This window comes from Photinus pyralis, unplaced genomic scaffold (genome assembly GCF_008802855.1).
Source record: "Photinus pyralis isolate 1611_PpyrPB1 unplaced genomic scaffold, Ppyr1.3 Ppyr1.4_LG3a, whole genome shotgun sequence".
Taxonomy (NCBI): Eukaryota; Metazoa; Arthropoda; class Insecta; order Coleoptera; family Lampyridae; genus Photinus; species Photinus pyralis.
In genome coordinates, this window is record NW_022170509.1 from 19330755 (window position 1) to 19346039 (window position 15285).

Here is a 15285-nt window from a genome sequence, read left to right on the forward strand (position 1 = left end):
AGGGCATTCTGAATCACCTATATGTTAGTCAGTCGGAACATGGTGAGCGTTCCAACACTGAAAAATTTACGAATGCGCACTGGAAGGATATCCGTAATTTTTTCAAAATGTGAATAAATTCTCTAAATTGGATTGGATTAGATGTGTCAAAAGCGGCACACCATGGACCCTCATGGTTAAAATACCATTGTATTTCTTAATTTTACCGCTATCTTACCATACGACTTGGAAACAAACAGATTCGGATTTTCCAGGGTGTTAGTAATCTAGAATGACTTGTTAGTAAAAGAATAAAAACAAAACGATGAATGAAACGCCTTTGAAAAACTTTCTAAAATATGGGCCAAAATTAGGGTTGCCAGATCTGAAAATCACTTATAGAGGAGAAGTGAGACAAAAATATAGGAGATTGAGAAAGTATATAGGAGACATTTTTTATTACAGAACTCTTTAATTTACAATGTATTATAATCATATTTTTATCTACGTATCATAATCTACATTTTAGTTTCATATTTTTGACTTCTTTGGGCGTTTAACAGTACCGATTTTTCATTTTTTATATAATTATAAAATTCCTTACAGTCAAGTTCAAAATTTAATGTAATCAGTAACTCTGATTTTATTAAGTCTAGCGATGATTTGTTCCGTACATCCGTCCATTTGTTACCCATAATGCTAAAAATTCTCTCAACATAGGCCGTAGTGACAGGAATACTTAGTATAAAAGACATTAAAGCGCTGAGATTGGGAAGATCGTTACTATTTTCTAAAATATGCAACCATTTTTCAGAAGTTGGAAGCCCAGTAAATGTGTCATCCTTATTTTTTAAACCCAATATATTGTTAAGAATCCCTACCTCATCAAACAGAGAGTCCATATCTAATTTTATAGTATCTGGTATTTTTTGCGTAATTGCAACAATGTCATCAAAATTGATAATGCTTTTCAAGTTTAATTTTGATAAACAATGAAACCATCCATTATCACTAAGATCAAACCATTTCATGATGTAAATAAAGGCACGATTAATAACATGTACGAAATTTTCTTCAAATTTTTGAGATTTATATGGCTCTAACTTTTTTAATTTTTGAGTAACGATATAACCAAAAAATTTTTTGTCCCTACGCTCTGTAAGCTTGCTTATCAATATTTTAAAAATCTCATACACATCAATTACAGATTTCATTATTGTTAAATGTTATTGTTACTTGGAAATATAGGAGATTTGTATTATTTTAGAGGATATAGGAGATCTTTCTAAAATAGAGAAGACTCCTATTAAATAGAGAAGGTCTGGCAACCCTAGCCAAAATCGATATTTATTTTACTGTATGAAATTTTAGATTTAGAACTAAATGATTGACGAATTCAAGGTCGGCTATGAAACACATTTTTATATCTTTCGATAGGATGTAGTCTGAAGAAATTTTTGGCTCATATAAAACTGCCTTTTTCTATTCACAATGTAAATAACAAAGTGGTGTGCGTGTCAGGTGAAATCATTTATATGCTCCGTTTATTATCAAAGAAGGCGGAGAAAGCCATAGGGTGACTTCAGTTGCTCCATCAGAAAAGGGTCCTCGGATTATTTATAATTTTAACGAAATTACCATGTATTTTTTGCAGACCTCTTACTTAGATCAGACTGCACGCAATGATATATATGTTCTATAATGCTTTCTTAAAAATTCATGTTTTCAAATGGTGCTCGCTGCACGCACGGTGTATGTGATTATGTGCCAGATAAGCCATTTTTGTTATCTGAAGTATTTACAAGGTTAATATAATGCAAGAAAAATAAAATGGTAATCGTAAACCAGATAAATATAAAGCATTCATGTAGGGGTGAAACGACACTTTTCATCATTCTTCGTGTTAAGTGATGTTCAAACAACAAATTAGCTTTTTTCGAATTTTGATCGGTTAGATTACGTAATAAATTACAAATTAATACGCTGCCAGCGAAATTAATAGATGAGCTCATTTTTTCGCGAGAGAAGGTGGAAAAAGCTATTTACGTAGATCGTGCGCTTCTGAACCCACTTAAAGGTAATTTCGCCAAACAAAGTGTTATTTATTTGAAAAGCTCTACGATGACGTAATCCAATTTCATGTGTTGCCACATTCTAAAACGCGCATTTGTTAACTCACAATTAGCGTCTTAGCGGTCTCTCGTTCTAAATTTTAAACTTAATTTAAAAATATGATTGAAAAAATATATAATTGTATGTACTTTGTCGGTTTACTTTTTCCAAAATTCAATTATTTCCGTATTAATTTTACGCCGAAATTTGTTTAACGTACTTAAACGGAAAATATCGCTTAGGCTAAATGGAATTATCACTTTGCAATGGAACAAAAATACGACGGCCGGAAGTGTAAATTAAGTTTTTCTCAAAAGATGGAAGATATCGAAGGTGGAATATAAAGCGAAACACCACTACGAGAGAATTAGGTCGCATTTTATTTTAAATTCTTGTCAAAATGTACACTTAAATCCCGGTATTTATTACATTTTTCAAATTCACGTTTTCTTGTGATCTTGGTCAACTTGGCAAAGCAGCTAATTTACTTTACCTTTTAGTGATCGACTCGGTATAAATGGTTTAACGTGAAGCTCATGTCATGTACTTGAAGCAAAATTAAAACAGGAATTGCGTTGTCATTAATTGTAATTGCTGGATGCTATTCATATTTCATGATTTAAGGTACAAACCAGAACTAGCAAAAGTTTTTGGTGTATTGGTATACCTTTACTACAAGAAGAGTGATATAATGATAAATTTGGTGTAACCTCTTCATCTTACCCCTGTACTTGCCAATTTATTTAAAGTTTTGCGAGATCCCGCAAATTCCGTGATCCCGCGGGATTAACATCTAACAATCCCGCAAATACCGGAATTGAGATTTTGCTGCGGGATTGCATTCCCTACTAGAAACCAATTTCGAAAGAAAATTCAAAGGGCTGTAACTTTTGAACTAGTAGCCCAATCTTGGAACTGTTTGAAATTATGGATTCTACAGGCCACATTCTATAAGAAAATTTTTTTTCCGGTCGATCTGAGCAATTTTTTTTGGAGCTTAAAAAAAAGGCAGTGTATAACCTTCCTTTTTTACCAAAAATCGACTACACCAAAATTTCTCGGGAAAACACTTTTTCTTATTAATTTTGGGGCGTAGAATCCAAAACAATTCGTACTTTTTCGATCAGACTTCTCAATCAAAAGTTATAGACTAGAAACCAATTTCGAAAAAAAATTCAAAGGGCTGTAACTTTTGAACTAGTAGCCCAATCTTGGAACTGTTTGAAATTATGGATTCTACAGGCCACATTCTAAAAGAAATTTTTTTTCCCGGGTCGATCTGAGACAATTTTTTTTTCGGGGCTCAAAAAAAGGCACCTTCCTTTTTTACCAAAAATCGACTACACCATAATTTCTCGGGAACATTATAACCTGTTTCCGGGGCACCTTAGGTTCTTTATAGATTTATCAGGACATTTTCCAGAGTTGTCTATACGCTAGAAATAGCCTTAAAGGGCCTTTGAACGCACCTGGAAAGCATTCCAAACGCTTTTTTGTTCATTTGTGCGTATTAACAAACATGCATTGGCTCCTCTTGGCGTTCCACAAGTTTCACTCCTAGGACTGTTTTGTTATTCTCTGCATTTCCGTGTTGAAAAGGCATTAAACGCTGCAGCAATGTTTTCTATGCCAATGAACTTCCCCTTTCATCCCCCGCCATGGGATACACCTTGTCGTGGTGGTGGGGCTCAGTAGTCACTATTTAAAGTGGCGAAGCTAAGTATCCCAGGCGGGTAACTGCTACACTCCATGGCTTTTACCCATAAAGTTTGGTGCGTGAGCTACCCAATTCCAGAATCTGGTTAAACGGATGCCGTACCATTCAAATGCTTCACGGAGTAGAGAAATTCGAAAGAATTCTCGACGTGATACAGGGAACTATATCGACCCGAGTGTAGAACAAACCACACTGAGGCGTACACGGTAGGCATCTTCCGAACACTTTCCAGGACTTCCTTCCTTAACCATTTGAAGGTTTCCCATAGGAGTCCAATAGCGTTTTATCCAAGCGATTCCGAGGGCTTCAAATCACGTTTAAACCGGTTTGATTTAGCCTCTTATCGAAGCTTTCTATCTATCTACAATACCCTACAAAAAGTATAAACTAGTACTCGCTTCTCTATTAATTATTTCCAACATCCTTATGGCGGTCTTTCGCAAACAGTAATCGAATGTTTGTATACTGGTGGATATTCTATAACCCCCCCCCCCCCCCCCGACTCTTCGGTACTATGATTTCCTAACTGAGCGCTCTGTCTTCCTTTAGTTCCTTATAGTTTTTGGGAGTAGACAGTCCAATATACTACCGGAGGGTCTGGGGGTTGCTAAATAGGTACTTTCCAACAGTACCCGGTAAACTAGTACTCGATATTTCGTTCTTTATTACCTCAAGCATCCCATGGTGGTCTTTCACAAACAGTAATCTAATGTTAGTACACGGCCGGGAGGTATTGAAGACCCCCGGCACTATGTTTCCCCAACTGAACTGGAATACCCCTCAGCAGTTTTTATTGTATATCTGTATGTAGGATGTGGTGAGGAAGTGCTGGGAAAGGAATAAGGGAGAAAAAATAGGTCAGTCAGGGTTGCTGATTATGATCATATTTGCTGAAAACACGTAGAAACGTCTGGAAGAAATGAAAGCCACGTATGGATTGAGAATTAACCACAAGAAGTCGAAGGTAATGAAAGTTGGTGCAGAAGAAGTAATGGATGTAAGGATAAGGGGAGAGGAATTGGAACAATAACAGTAAGACAGATTTAGAATTGAGAAAAGGCCGTTGTATGAGTGTGAGGTATGGACAAAGAGAATTAGAAAGACGAAGCATTCGAGATGTTGACTTGGAGGAGGTTGTTAATAGTAAAATGGAGTCAACTGGAGACAACTGTTAAGCAATATTAGAAAGAGATGAGCCACGTGTTAAGGGGCAATGGGATGTTGAGGGATCGGTGGAGCGCAGCGAGGGAGAAGAAAAAGGAAATGGAAGAAAGGAACCGGCTATGTGGGGATGTAAAGAGAGAGAGGCAATACAAGAAGTTGTGCCAACTGACGGACAACTAAATAAAAGTTATTTGATAAAATCTTATATTAGGAGAATATAATGTGCGAGGAGGTGCCCCGACTCGTAATTTTCGGAGTATCCGTTGGCATTTACCAGGAAAACGTAATGGATCAGGAGGAAACATTCGAATTTGTACGAAGCTTTTCGCGTATAATTTGATCGATTTTCTTTTATTAAAAGGTGTTACTGTTAAAATTTCAGTAAGATCGGTCGATAAATCAGAAAGTTCACAATGCACATGCGTATAGTGGAATATGTTTTTTCATCTTAATGTTTATGCCGAAGAAATAAATAGTGAAATTCGCCCTCGTGTTATAAATTTGCTTACAAGTAAGTGATAAAGAATAATTAACAAATTCTTTATTTAAAAAAACGTTTTAATTTGGTTTGGCGTTAATAGTATGTGAACTTTAATAATGAAATGTACACAAATAAATCATGTAGTTAAATATGTATATATAGGATACAAGTATATAATCCCAAATGATATAGTAAATAAAAGCGGAATTGTTGAAATGGCGACCTTCTATTTTCATATCTCTCCGGCAGCCATCGATCGCATTACTAATGCGTTGTCCACTGAGTACATGAAAAAGAGCACTTTACTAAGCAAATACAACACAATATAATACAAGGTATAATAGTTATGTCGTAAAGTGCTCGCGGTGTATACAAAAAACGCATTAGTCCATGTTGACTCACGCTACAAATGAGCAGGTAGGTAGGTAAACGTTCTATCGTCACTCAGTACCTAACGATTCAGTTTGAGTATTGTATGATAGAAGTAGCACGCCAATATGAAAGTTACAACGTTTGTATCATGTGTCACGTTTGTATCTTTCTTAAGTAGCGCAGGTAGCATTTCACTAAAAAATAACCAGACATCCTGGAAGGTATGTACAGAAAAAGTGATTCAAACGATTTTTGGAGACGAAGCCCTTCACTATGTTTTCAAGGGAAGTAGTGACCTGTTACCGATCCATATAAGAAACCCAATGGCTGTTATTAACACGAGTATTCCCATACTTTCTGCGAGGAGGAAGGTTTCCAATAACGTCATATTAGAAGTCAGAAATTTGGATTATTTAGAAAGATGTATTGTTTATTTGCGATCGGTCGGAATATGGAGTTTGTTTGGACCCATAATTGCAAGAGTACTTCTTATAACCGATCATATATTGCGCATTGAAAAGATTTTCGATTTACTATGGAGTTATGGTATTGCCCGTGTAGCGCGATTTTGTCGATTAACGAGGATGAAGAGGCAAGTTCGTTCTTGTTTACCGCCAGTCCGTATGATGTTCAGAACAATTCCGGCAAAGTCCTGAACAGAATGCATGTGCAAAACTGTGTTCAAGCGATCTCCGACACAATTCCACATCCTATCAAAGATTACCACAGGTGTTCCATAGATTTCCGTTCTAGTAGTCTTACGCGGTATTTGGATGAATTTAATCGCAGGACTTTTACAATTACCATGGCGGTTGAAATGTTGAATGCGTCTTTAGTCAAAACTCCAATGGATCGTGCCAAGATTATTGTAGGTGATGGACAACTATCTTCCCGTATTCAAGGAGGCCCTCGTATGAGTCACGTGTATATACGAGACGTCTTGGTGTGGGTAGTTCCACCAACAAATGCCATTTCGGCATTGGAAATTTTGGCAGTTAATTTTGAATTGGAAGTTTGGATATTAGTTTGGGTGGTTTTTGCATTATTTTCCTTAGCTTGGTATGTTTTGGACAAATTCAAAACAAGCGTGGGTGAAATTGTTCTGAAGACTCTTGGGATCACGCTATTTGGAAGCACCAGTCGCATTACCCAATCTTCAAAATTAAGATTCGTAATTCTGTGCTACATTATATACAGTGTGCACATACAAACAGCGTACGTCTCAAACTTAATGCGTCTGATGACTTCACCTCCAAGAAGCCCACCTATTCAAAATCTAAATGAACTGCTAGAGGCTGATACTCCAATTTGTTTGGATTCTAGCGCCCTATCCGTGATGAATTCAAACAGGTTTGACAAACTTAATGAAATATACAACAAGATAAATTTAAGGTTATGTCCCATAACAACTAGCAATCCTCGTGTGTTACTGGAGACTTGGTCCGCACGTCCAAATTTCTCTATCGCTATTCCATTGAAAACACTACACGCACAGGCACTGAATTTACGATTGCGTACTCCAAATTACTTCATTGATAATCACGTTTTACCTCCCTCGAAACAGACTTTTGTTGGTACGGGATGGCAAACTAGTTTCATTATCGACAGTTTAAACATAGTCATCGACAGATTGACCGAAAGCGGATTGTACGATAAACTAGACAGAGATCGACAATATTACGAAGACTCCCAAAGAAGGGAATTACCGCAAGAAGAAGAAGTGGTGGCGTTATCTTTAGAGCACTTGAATGGAATTTTTATTGTTTTCTGTTTTGGTGTGGTGTTATCCGTAATGGCGTTTATTGGAGAACTGCTTGCACATCGTTTTTTAATGTAGTTTAATGCAGATTAATTGCAGTTTACTCACTGAAAATGTATTGCAATGTTATTGTCAAATAGAGGTTTGTAACTTATAATAACAGTTCTGAAATAAAATTGAGCTAATAGACACAGAGTATCAGTTGGAAAACTCTTCCATATAGCACACATCATCCATTGGACGTACAATTTTTGGTAAGTTCGTCCATGTACTAAAAATGGACGTCCATGTGACGTAAAGATTAATACGTACTATAATAGATATAGAAAGTACCGCAATCATCCACCATTTTTGGGCAAATTTGCTGCCAACTTAAAAAAATTGACAAATAAAATCTGAATAGCTGTAATTTTTTATAACCTAACTTCATAGTACTGTCATGTTTTATAAAAATTTATACAGATATCTCCAAACAGGTGGAACAATCCCTAACATTAAAGTTACTAGAATCTGGTAACTTTCGCCATTTTTGGGCAAAAATCATGCGTTCTCTCTAACACACGAGCCCAATGGATTGCGGTACTGTCTATATTTAGTCACTTTAGCATTAGCAAAGATATTTATATGTTCCTAATTCAATTTTTTTTTAACTGCTTGAGAATGCGGCAGACAGAGATTGTCAGTTGATCTGAATTTTGCATCTCTAAGCACCTGATAGAATACTTTGCTTTTGGTAGACAGAGACACTCCTGTTACAATACATTTTCTTCGAGACTGTTTTAATAGATATCATTTAGAGCAGTGGTTGTTAGACGATCAACATTTTCTATTAAATACGTTGCTTTGGCGAGAACCCCTCCCGTTAGAAAAAATAAGTCTGTGCTCCTGATACAAATTTCCTTTCTGAATTGCTTAAAGAGAGAATTTTTCTAGAACAGTTGCGCCTACTGATCTTGATACAATTTAGAAATTTGTATCAGGAGAGTTAAACCAGTTAGAAGACGACTAACAGCAGGTTAGCACATTATAACCTCTTTCCGGGGCACCTTAGGACTTTTATAGATGTATCAAGACAATTTACAGAGCTTTCTATACGCTAGAAATAGCTGTAAAGGGCCGTTGAACGTACCGTGATAACCTGGAAAGCATTCGAACGCTTTTCTGTCCATACGTCTGTACGTATTAACAAACATGTATCGGCTCCGCTTGGCGGCGTTCCTCAAGGTTCATTCCTAGGACCGTTTTGTTATTCTCTGCATTTCCGTGTTAAAAAGTCATTACTCATTAAACTCTGCATCAACATTGGCCATGCCAATGAACTTGCCCTCCATCCCCCTCCATGGGATACACCTTGTCGTGGTGGTGGGGCTCAGTAGTCACTGTTTTCAGTGGCGAAGCCAAGTATCCCAGACGGGTAACTGCTTTACTCCATGGCTTTTACCCATAAAGTTTGGTGCGTGAGCCGAACAATTCCAGTAAATCTGGTTAAACGGATGCCGTACCATTGAAATGCTTCATGGAGTAGACAAATTCTCGACGATCGCCCAATAAACGTGATATATAGTTAACTATCCTGAGGCGTACGATAGACGACACCTTCTGAATACGTTCCCGTGACCTTTTTGGGCGCTTCTCAGACTCGTTTCAAAGCTAACCGTATTCTTTCCAAGACCCTCTAAGCACTTTTTGAACAGTTCTAGTCTCCTTCTAGACTTTTCTAGATTCAGAAACGTTACCGAATTCCTTTCCCCATAAACTTTATAAGTTGTGAGCTACTGTGATCCTGATACAATTAGAAATCTTGTATCAGGACAATATACTGTGCTCCTATCAGCTGGCAAACCCAACATTTTTCGGGGTACCAGGAGAACATGATAATATGCGGAGTATGGGTTGGCAAACACTTGTAAAATTGTTATAGTTACCACGCGAACATAATGGACGAGGAGTCCTTTTTCATATATTTCAACACTTTAAATTGTTTTAAATCTTGTATCCGGAGAATATGATGCGTGAGAAAGTGTTCCTGCTCCTAGCACGCACTTGGCCACTAGTTTTAAACTTTCCGTGGTTACTATAGGAGAACACGGTGGACGATGAGGTCACCAAAATGTTTCAAATTAAATTAAAATCTTGTATCAGGATAATATAATGAGTGAGGAGGTGCTTCGAGTCGTAATACGCGGAGTACCAGCTGGTATGTCTTATAATTTTAAAACAATACCGTACAATATCGTCTTACTCATTTACAAAATTGTAGGGACATGGCCCGCTTTCGGCGGCTACGCCGTCTCGCCTCGTTCTATACATATGAACCATAAGAATTTCAAAAATCAGTTTCTTCAAAGCTTATGTTTTCTGCGCGGAATATTTTTTTTTATATTTACTTCTCAGACATCGCTTCGCTTTTTATTGAGCAAAGGACCTAATCCACAAATCAGAGATTAACAGCCTGGAAGGTATGTGTAAAGTGATTCAAACGATTTTTACTCTTTACTACGCTTTTAAAAGCAATATTGGAAACGCAGGACTTGTTATTAAAATGAATCATACCACACCTCGTATAAAGAACGTCAGAAGTACCAGAATTTTGGATTTAAAGAAATGGTTTATTCATTGGGGCCTACGTATACATATGGGGTAGGGATGGACCCCTCAATAACCGGATCACGTGTGGCGGGTTGAAATAATTTTCGGTTTATTACCGAATTATGGCATTAGATATGTGGCGGTTTTGGTGATAAGATGCAAGATCGTTCTTATTTACGGCAAATCCGCATGATCTTCAGAACTATTGCGGGAAAGTCCCGAAAAATGGGCATGGGAGGCGCCCATATATAATCTCATATAAACTTCTTCGGGCCTCTTTGAAATCTTCTTCATGTATTGTTCAAGGCTTCCTCACGACCCCTTTACCTCTGCTTTGTCTCAGTTTTGAGTCTTCCTGACATTGTCATATTCCACTTCCTTCCAACTTGTCTCACATGCTTCAAACCTGCCAGTCTTCCCTGCACCTTTCCTTCCACCGACCCCACACTACTTTCACATCTCAATCGCCCCTCTCCAGTAGGAACAGAAGTAGGTACGTTATTCCCGCCGTACATCCATAATTCTTCAAATATTGGTGGCGTTTTTGCTGAACATGGCAACAACACGATTCGCTTGATTAGTCTAAGCCCAGATAAATTATCTGCGCTCTAAGATTAACTTAATCCCTACAATAAAGTGACGCATTTACTGCTCTTATCTGGCTATAAATGCCTTTTGGAATACGAAAATAAATCGGTGTTATGTAATCTCATTGTGTCGGATTAAGTGTGAAGACTTAAATTTCGTGGTTTGTGGTTGTAGAGCTCTTTTCGGGACGGAACTCCAACTGTGGCGTGTCCATGGCTCGCGACTATTTGGCGATGACGATCGGTAAGTGCATGTGACAACGGCAGTTGTGTGTTAACGACCGTGTGGTTTTAGCGGGATTGTCCTCGATGAGCAGCGGAATGCATTACGGGTGGACGTCGACGGCTCTCCCCCAGCTCGTCGGTAATGGTTCCCACATACCAACAACGAGCGAGGACGAATACTGGATCTCAGTGAGCTACTTTGGAGGAAGCTTGATCGCGAGCGCACTGGCGTCTTTCTTGATGAGGTACATCGGCCAGAAGGGTGTCATCATTTTTGCGACCCTCCTGTTGATAATCTCGTGGGTGATAATCGCCTGCGCGCAGAGTATCGCCGAAATAATCATCGCGAGAACCTTCTCCGGAGCCGGGGACGCGATCCTTCTGTGCGCGCTTACCGTCTACGTCGCGGAAATATCGAAACCGTCATTAAGAGGTTTCTTCCTTTCTAGCATGATGGTCTACGGAATGCTAGGCATACTCGCGGAGAACGTCATCGGTACCTTCGCCACATTCAGGACATGCGCGATTATTTCTGCAGCAGTTCCATCGGCGGTCTTCCTCTTGCTTTTCTTCGTGCCTGAAAGTCCCTACAGATTGGTGTCGAAAGGTAATATGGATGGCGCCAGAACTGCGTTGAGGAAACTCCGAAACACTGACGTAGTAGACGATGAGCTCGAACGAATCCTCTCGATGATTTACGATGAAAAGGTCAGCGTCAGCACGTATCTGAGGCTGTTTACCTCCAGCTACAATCGCAGAACCATCTACATCTGCTTCACCCTGATCTCCGTGCACGTTTTCAGCGGGAACATTGTTTTCATATTCCACACGCAGGAGATCTTCCAAGACGTCGGCGGGCCTCTAGAAAACTGGATCTCCTCTTTGATCTACCTGACGGCTCAGCTCGTCTTCACACTGCTAGGACTGGCCTTGGTGGACAAGTACGGGCGGAGACCTCTGCTTTTAATTTCAACAGTCGGCGTCACCTTAAGTCTGGCTATCGAGTCCGTTTACTTCTACCTGAAAGACGGCCTACACCTCAACATGGAAAGCGTCAACTTCATTCCGCTCGTAGGAATGATGCTGTTCCTGCTAGGCTTCAGTGTGGGATTGCAAATCATACCGGTCGTCATCTCCGGGGAGCTCTTCGCGCCGAATGTCAAATTCTTCGCGCTAAGTTTATACGAGGGGTACTTCTGCGTGATCAGCGTGGTCGGGTTAAAGTTATTCCAGATTAGTCTCGATGCCTACGGGCTCTACGCCCCGTTTTCATTATTTACGCTGTGCGGATTTTTTGGATTCCTATTCGTGTACTACTGTGTGCCGGAGACTAAGCAAAAGACGTTGGAGGCAATTCAAATGGAGATTGTGGGGAAGAGCGAAAAACTTGCAATTCCAAGCAGTAGGTTGCTCGGATCAAGACAAACGGCACAAACGAAAAGCTAGGAATTCAACGGTCGCGATCAAGGGTGACCAGACCGTAGTGAATTTAGTAACTTATCTAGTAATAAAAAATACCACATTTCGAACACCCCCCAATAAGCATTTTGCAATTGTATACCATCGAATATAGAAAGAGGACTCACTCCATTTGAATTACCTACTTATATATTTTTCAAGTCACGTTGTTCGGTAACATTTACATCTTTTCCCTGAAATCTTCGCCACAGGAGCTTTAGAGCGTGAACAATAATTTGTTTTTTTCTAGGCAGCGTGGGGTGATATACTAATTGTTATATTGTGTATTATTGTTGTGCAGATTTTTCCAATTTGCATCGCCGGGTGACCAACAGGATATTTTCCATATTTGTTGACATAGTGGAAAAGCGCGTTAATATCAACGCACTTCATTCGTTCAGTTGTTAAGGGCGCAAAAGGGCTAAACGTGACGAAAAATGATACGAGGGTTGTCGTGATATGCGTATTCTTGCTATTAGTGAGTTAGATTTGTATCAGAGGAACATACTTTGTTCGAGTATATGTCCCAATAACCGCTACACATTTTTGCGTTTCTGTAATCCTGATACAACAATTTTTAAAACAGACTTCTCCTGATACAAGAGTTTTTAAAAGAATATTTGCGTTAGGAGAACCTAGTACGCCACTAGGTGCGTGCCAAATACCTGCACCTCCTTCCATTACTGTTAGTTTGATACAAAGAGAATCAGGCTAACATACCTCCGAGTGGTGGCTCCTTTCCTTTGGGAAGGGGCTGGCAGCCAAGCCCTGGGCAAGCGGCTCTGCCCAAGTGAGACCGCATTTCCGCACTACTCGTGGGAATTGTATGGAATCTTCTAACAAAACCTTTCTGGGCTCCTGGTCAGAGGGGACCAACAAGCCGGGCCCTCAAAAGGGGCCCGGTAACGGGGCAGGCTCCTCGAAAGAGGGACCGGCTCCAACGCAGGGTCTTACCCAAGGACCTGGTGGTGGGTCAGCTCCTATTCGCAAGAAGAATAGGACTGGCGCACAGAAGGCGATGGCCAGGAAGCGCCGGCTCGAGGGTAAAACCTCGGGTCAAGCGGGCCCTGCGCCAAAGCCTAAGGCTGCGTCTGGGTCGTTGGCTCAGGGGGGCAACCCGACGTCAGGGACTAAGCGTCTCAGATCAGAGGGAAGTACTCCAGGGTCTGGCTCAAGGCAGCCTGAGAAGAAGTCTAGAGGTTCTGATGCACCCAAGGGTGCACCACGAACTTATGGGCAAGCCGCTGCGGCAGGGCTTAAGGTGGCCCTCGTTCCGGTTTCATACCAGATGGAGGGAGGTCCCTTTCCTCGGCTGGCAGGGTTCCGCTGGAATCCGCAGGGTGCCGTCGTGGACGAATGCGAGGACCAGTGGACCTTGTACTGGTTGGAGAGGACCGTCCCTTTTATCAGACCCTGGGATGGCGCGTCGCTGAAAGTTCAGAGGCACGTCCCGAGGGTAACCAAGGTGATGGCTGTGTTATCCGAGCTCCCGGATAACACGGACACCATTTTGACGCGCCTCCAGAGGCAAAATTCTGGTTTCAGGACGAGTCTATGGAGGACGTTCTTTCGCAGGGAGGAGCCTGGTAGGATTCTCCTCGCATTTGGTGTCGATGAGACGCCCTATCAGGCACTCCAGCGACAGAACCTTCAGGCGCACGCGGGGGTCTCGCGCGTCACTTTTGTGACGAAAGCGGGTGCTCCGGCTGCGGGAGGTAAGGGAGAGAGCTCCACCGAAGCAACGGGACCTAGTTCCGTTGCGACGGAGAGGGCTCAACCTCGCAGTGTTGATCTCGAAGAGGCGGCGGGATTGCTACCGGCGCCCGAAGAGATCGAGAAAGATGTCAGCGAGCTTTTCGCTCGTGTGGCGGTTCTTGGCTCTTGGGTTTACAAGGGACGAGTAAGAGGTCTGGGCCAGGTGGAGGACACTCTCTATTATAAGAGGGACAGCCAACTGAACTCGAGGACTTGCATTTATGTCGATAGACGAATCGAGTCTTATCTAATGGCTGATTTTTGTTTCAGGGATCTCGTAGCTCTACGACTTCAGCTGAAAGATGACACAGGACGGGGCAGGCACTTGGTGGTCTGCTCCGCCTATCTCCCGTACGACTCAGAAGGGGCTCCACCAACCAAGGAGCTGGCTGAGTTGATAGAGTACTGTCGAAGTAGTGGGCTCCCTCTTGTGGTTGGCTGTGATGCAAACGCACACCATGTTGTGTGGGGCAGCACGGACACGAACTCGAGGGGCGACCACCTTCTGGAGTACTTGCAAACAACTGATTTGAATGTTTTAAATCAGGGAGCAGCCCCTACCTTCGTCACAGCGCGGAGGCAGGAGGTCATTGATCTGACGCTGGGCTCCTTTTCAATAGCTCACATGATCACGAATTGGAGAGTGTCTGATGAGCCGTCGCTTTCGGACCACAGGCACATTCTTTTCCAACTGAACCTGGCATTGCACTGCGGGCCCTGTAGGTTTCGGAATCCCCGATCCACTGACTGGGACTGCTATGTGGCAAAACTGTCGGACCGGTTGGATAGACCACCTTTGCTCTGTCGGAAAGCAGGGCAGGTGGAAGAGGCGGCCGCATTAGTAAGCGACGCCATAACAGCGTCCTATGAGGACAGCTGTAAACTGCGTACCTTTCGAGGAAGAAGAGAACACCTTGGTGGAACTCAGACCTTGAAAAGGCTCGTAAGGAGGTTCGCAGGCTCTTTAATAGGGCCATGCGAACTAAGTTACCTGCGGACTGGGAAGATCTTAAGATCTCCCAGCGCAGGTATAAGGACCGTATTCGGAGGTCGAAACGAGGATCTTGGAGGCCTTTCTGTGGTAACA

The 15285-nt window shown here is 41.3% G+C and overlaps 1 protein-coding gene across 1 annotated transcript; it reads left to right on the forward strand.

Moving 5' to 3' along the window:
• The first annotated feature begins 8944 nt into the window (after positions 1-8944).
• Positions 8945-12922, forward strand: LOC116165376 (facilitated trehalose transporter Tret1-like). The gene is made up of 2 exons (XM_031479765.1): positions 8945-11004; positions 11056-12922. The coding sequence occupies exons 1-2, from the start codon at positions 10974-10976 to the stop codon at positions 12429-12431; spliced, it is 1407 nt and encodes a 468-aa protein (XP_031335625.1). The 5' UTR covers positions 8945-10973; the 3' UTR covers positions 12432-12922.
• Positions 12923-15285: the final 2363 nt, after the last annotated feature.

Excerpts from the sequence above, each read along its gene's own strand:
- LOC116165376 (XM_031479765.1), top strand. The coding sequence starts at position 10,974 with ATGGCTCGCGACTATTTGGCGATGACGATCG. Across the intron at positions 11,005-11,055 it reads CTATTTGGCGATGACGATCG|CGGGATTGTCCTCGATGAGC; the intron begins GTAAGTGCATGT and ends GTGTGGTTTTAG.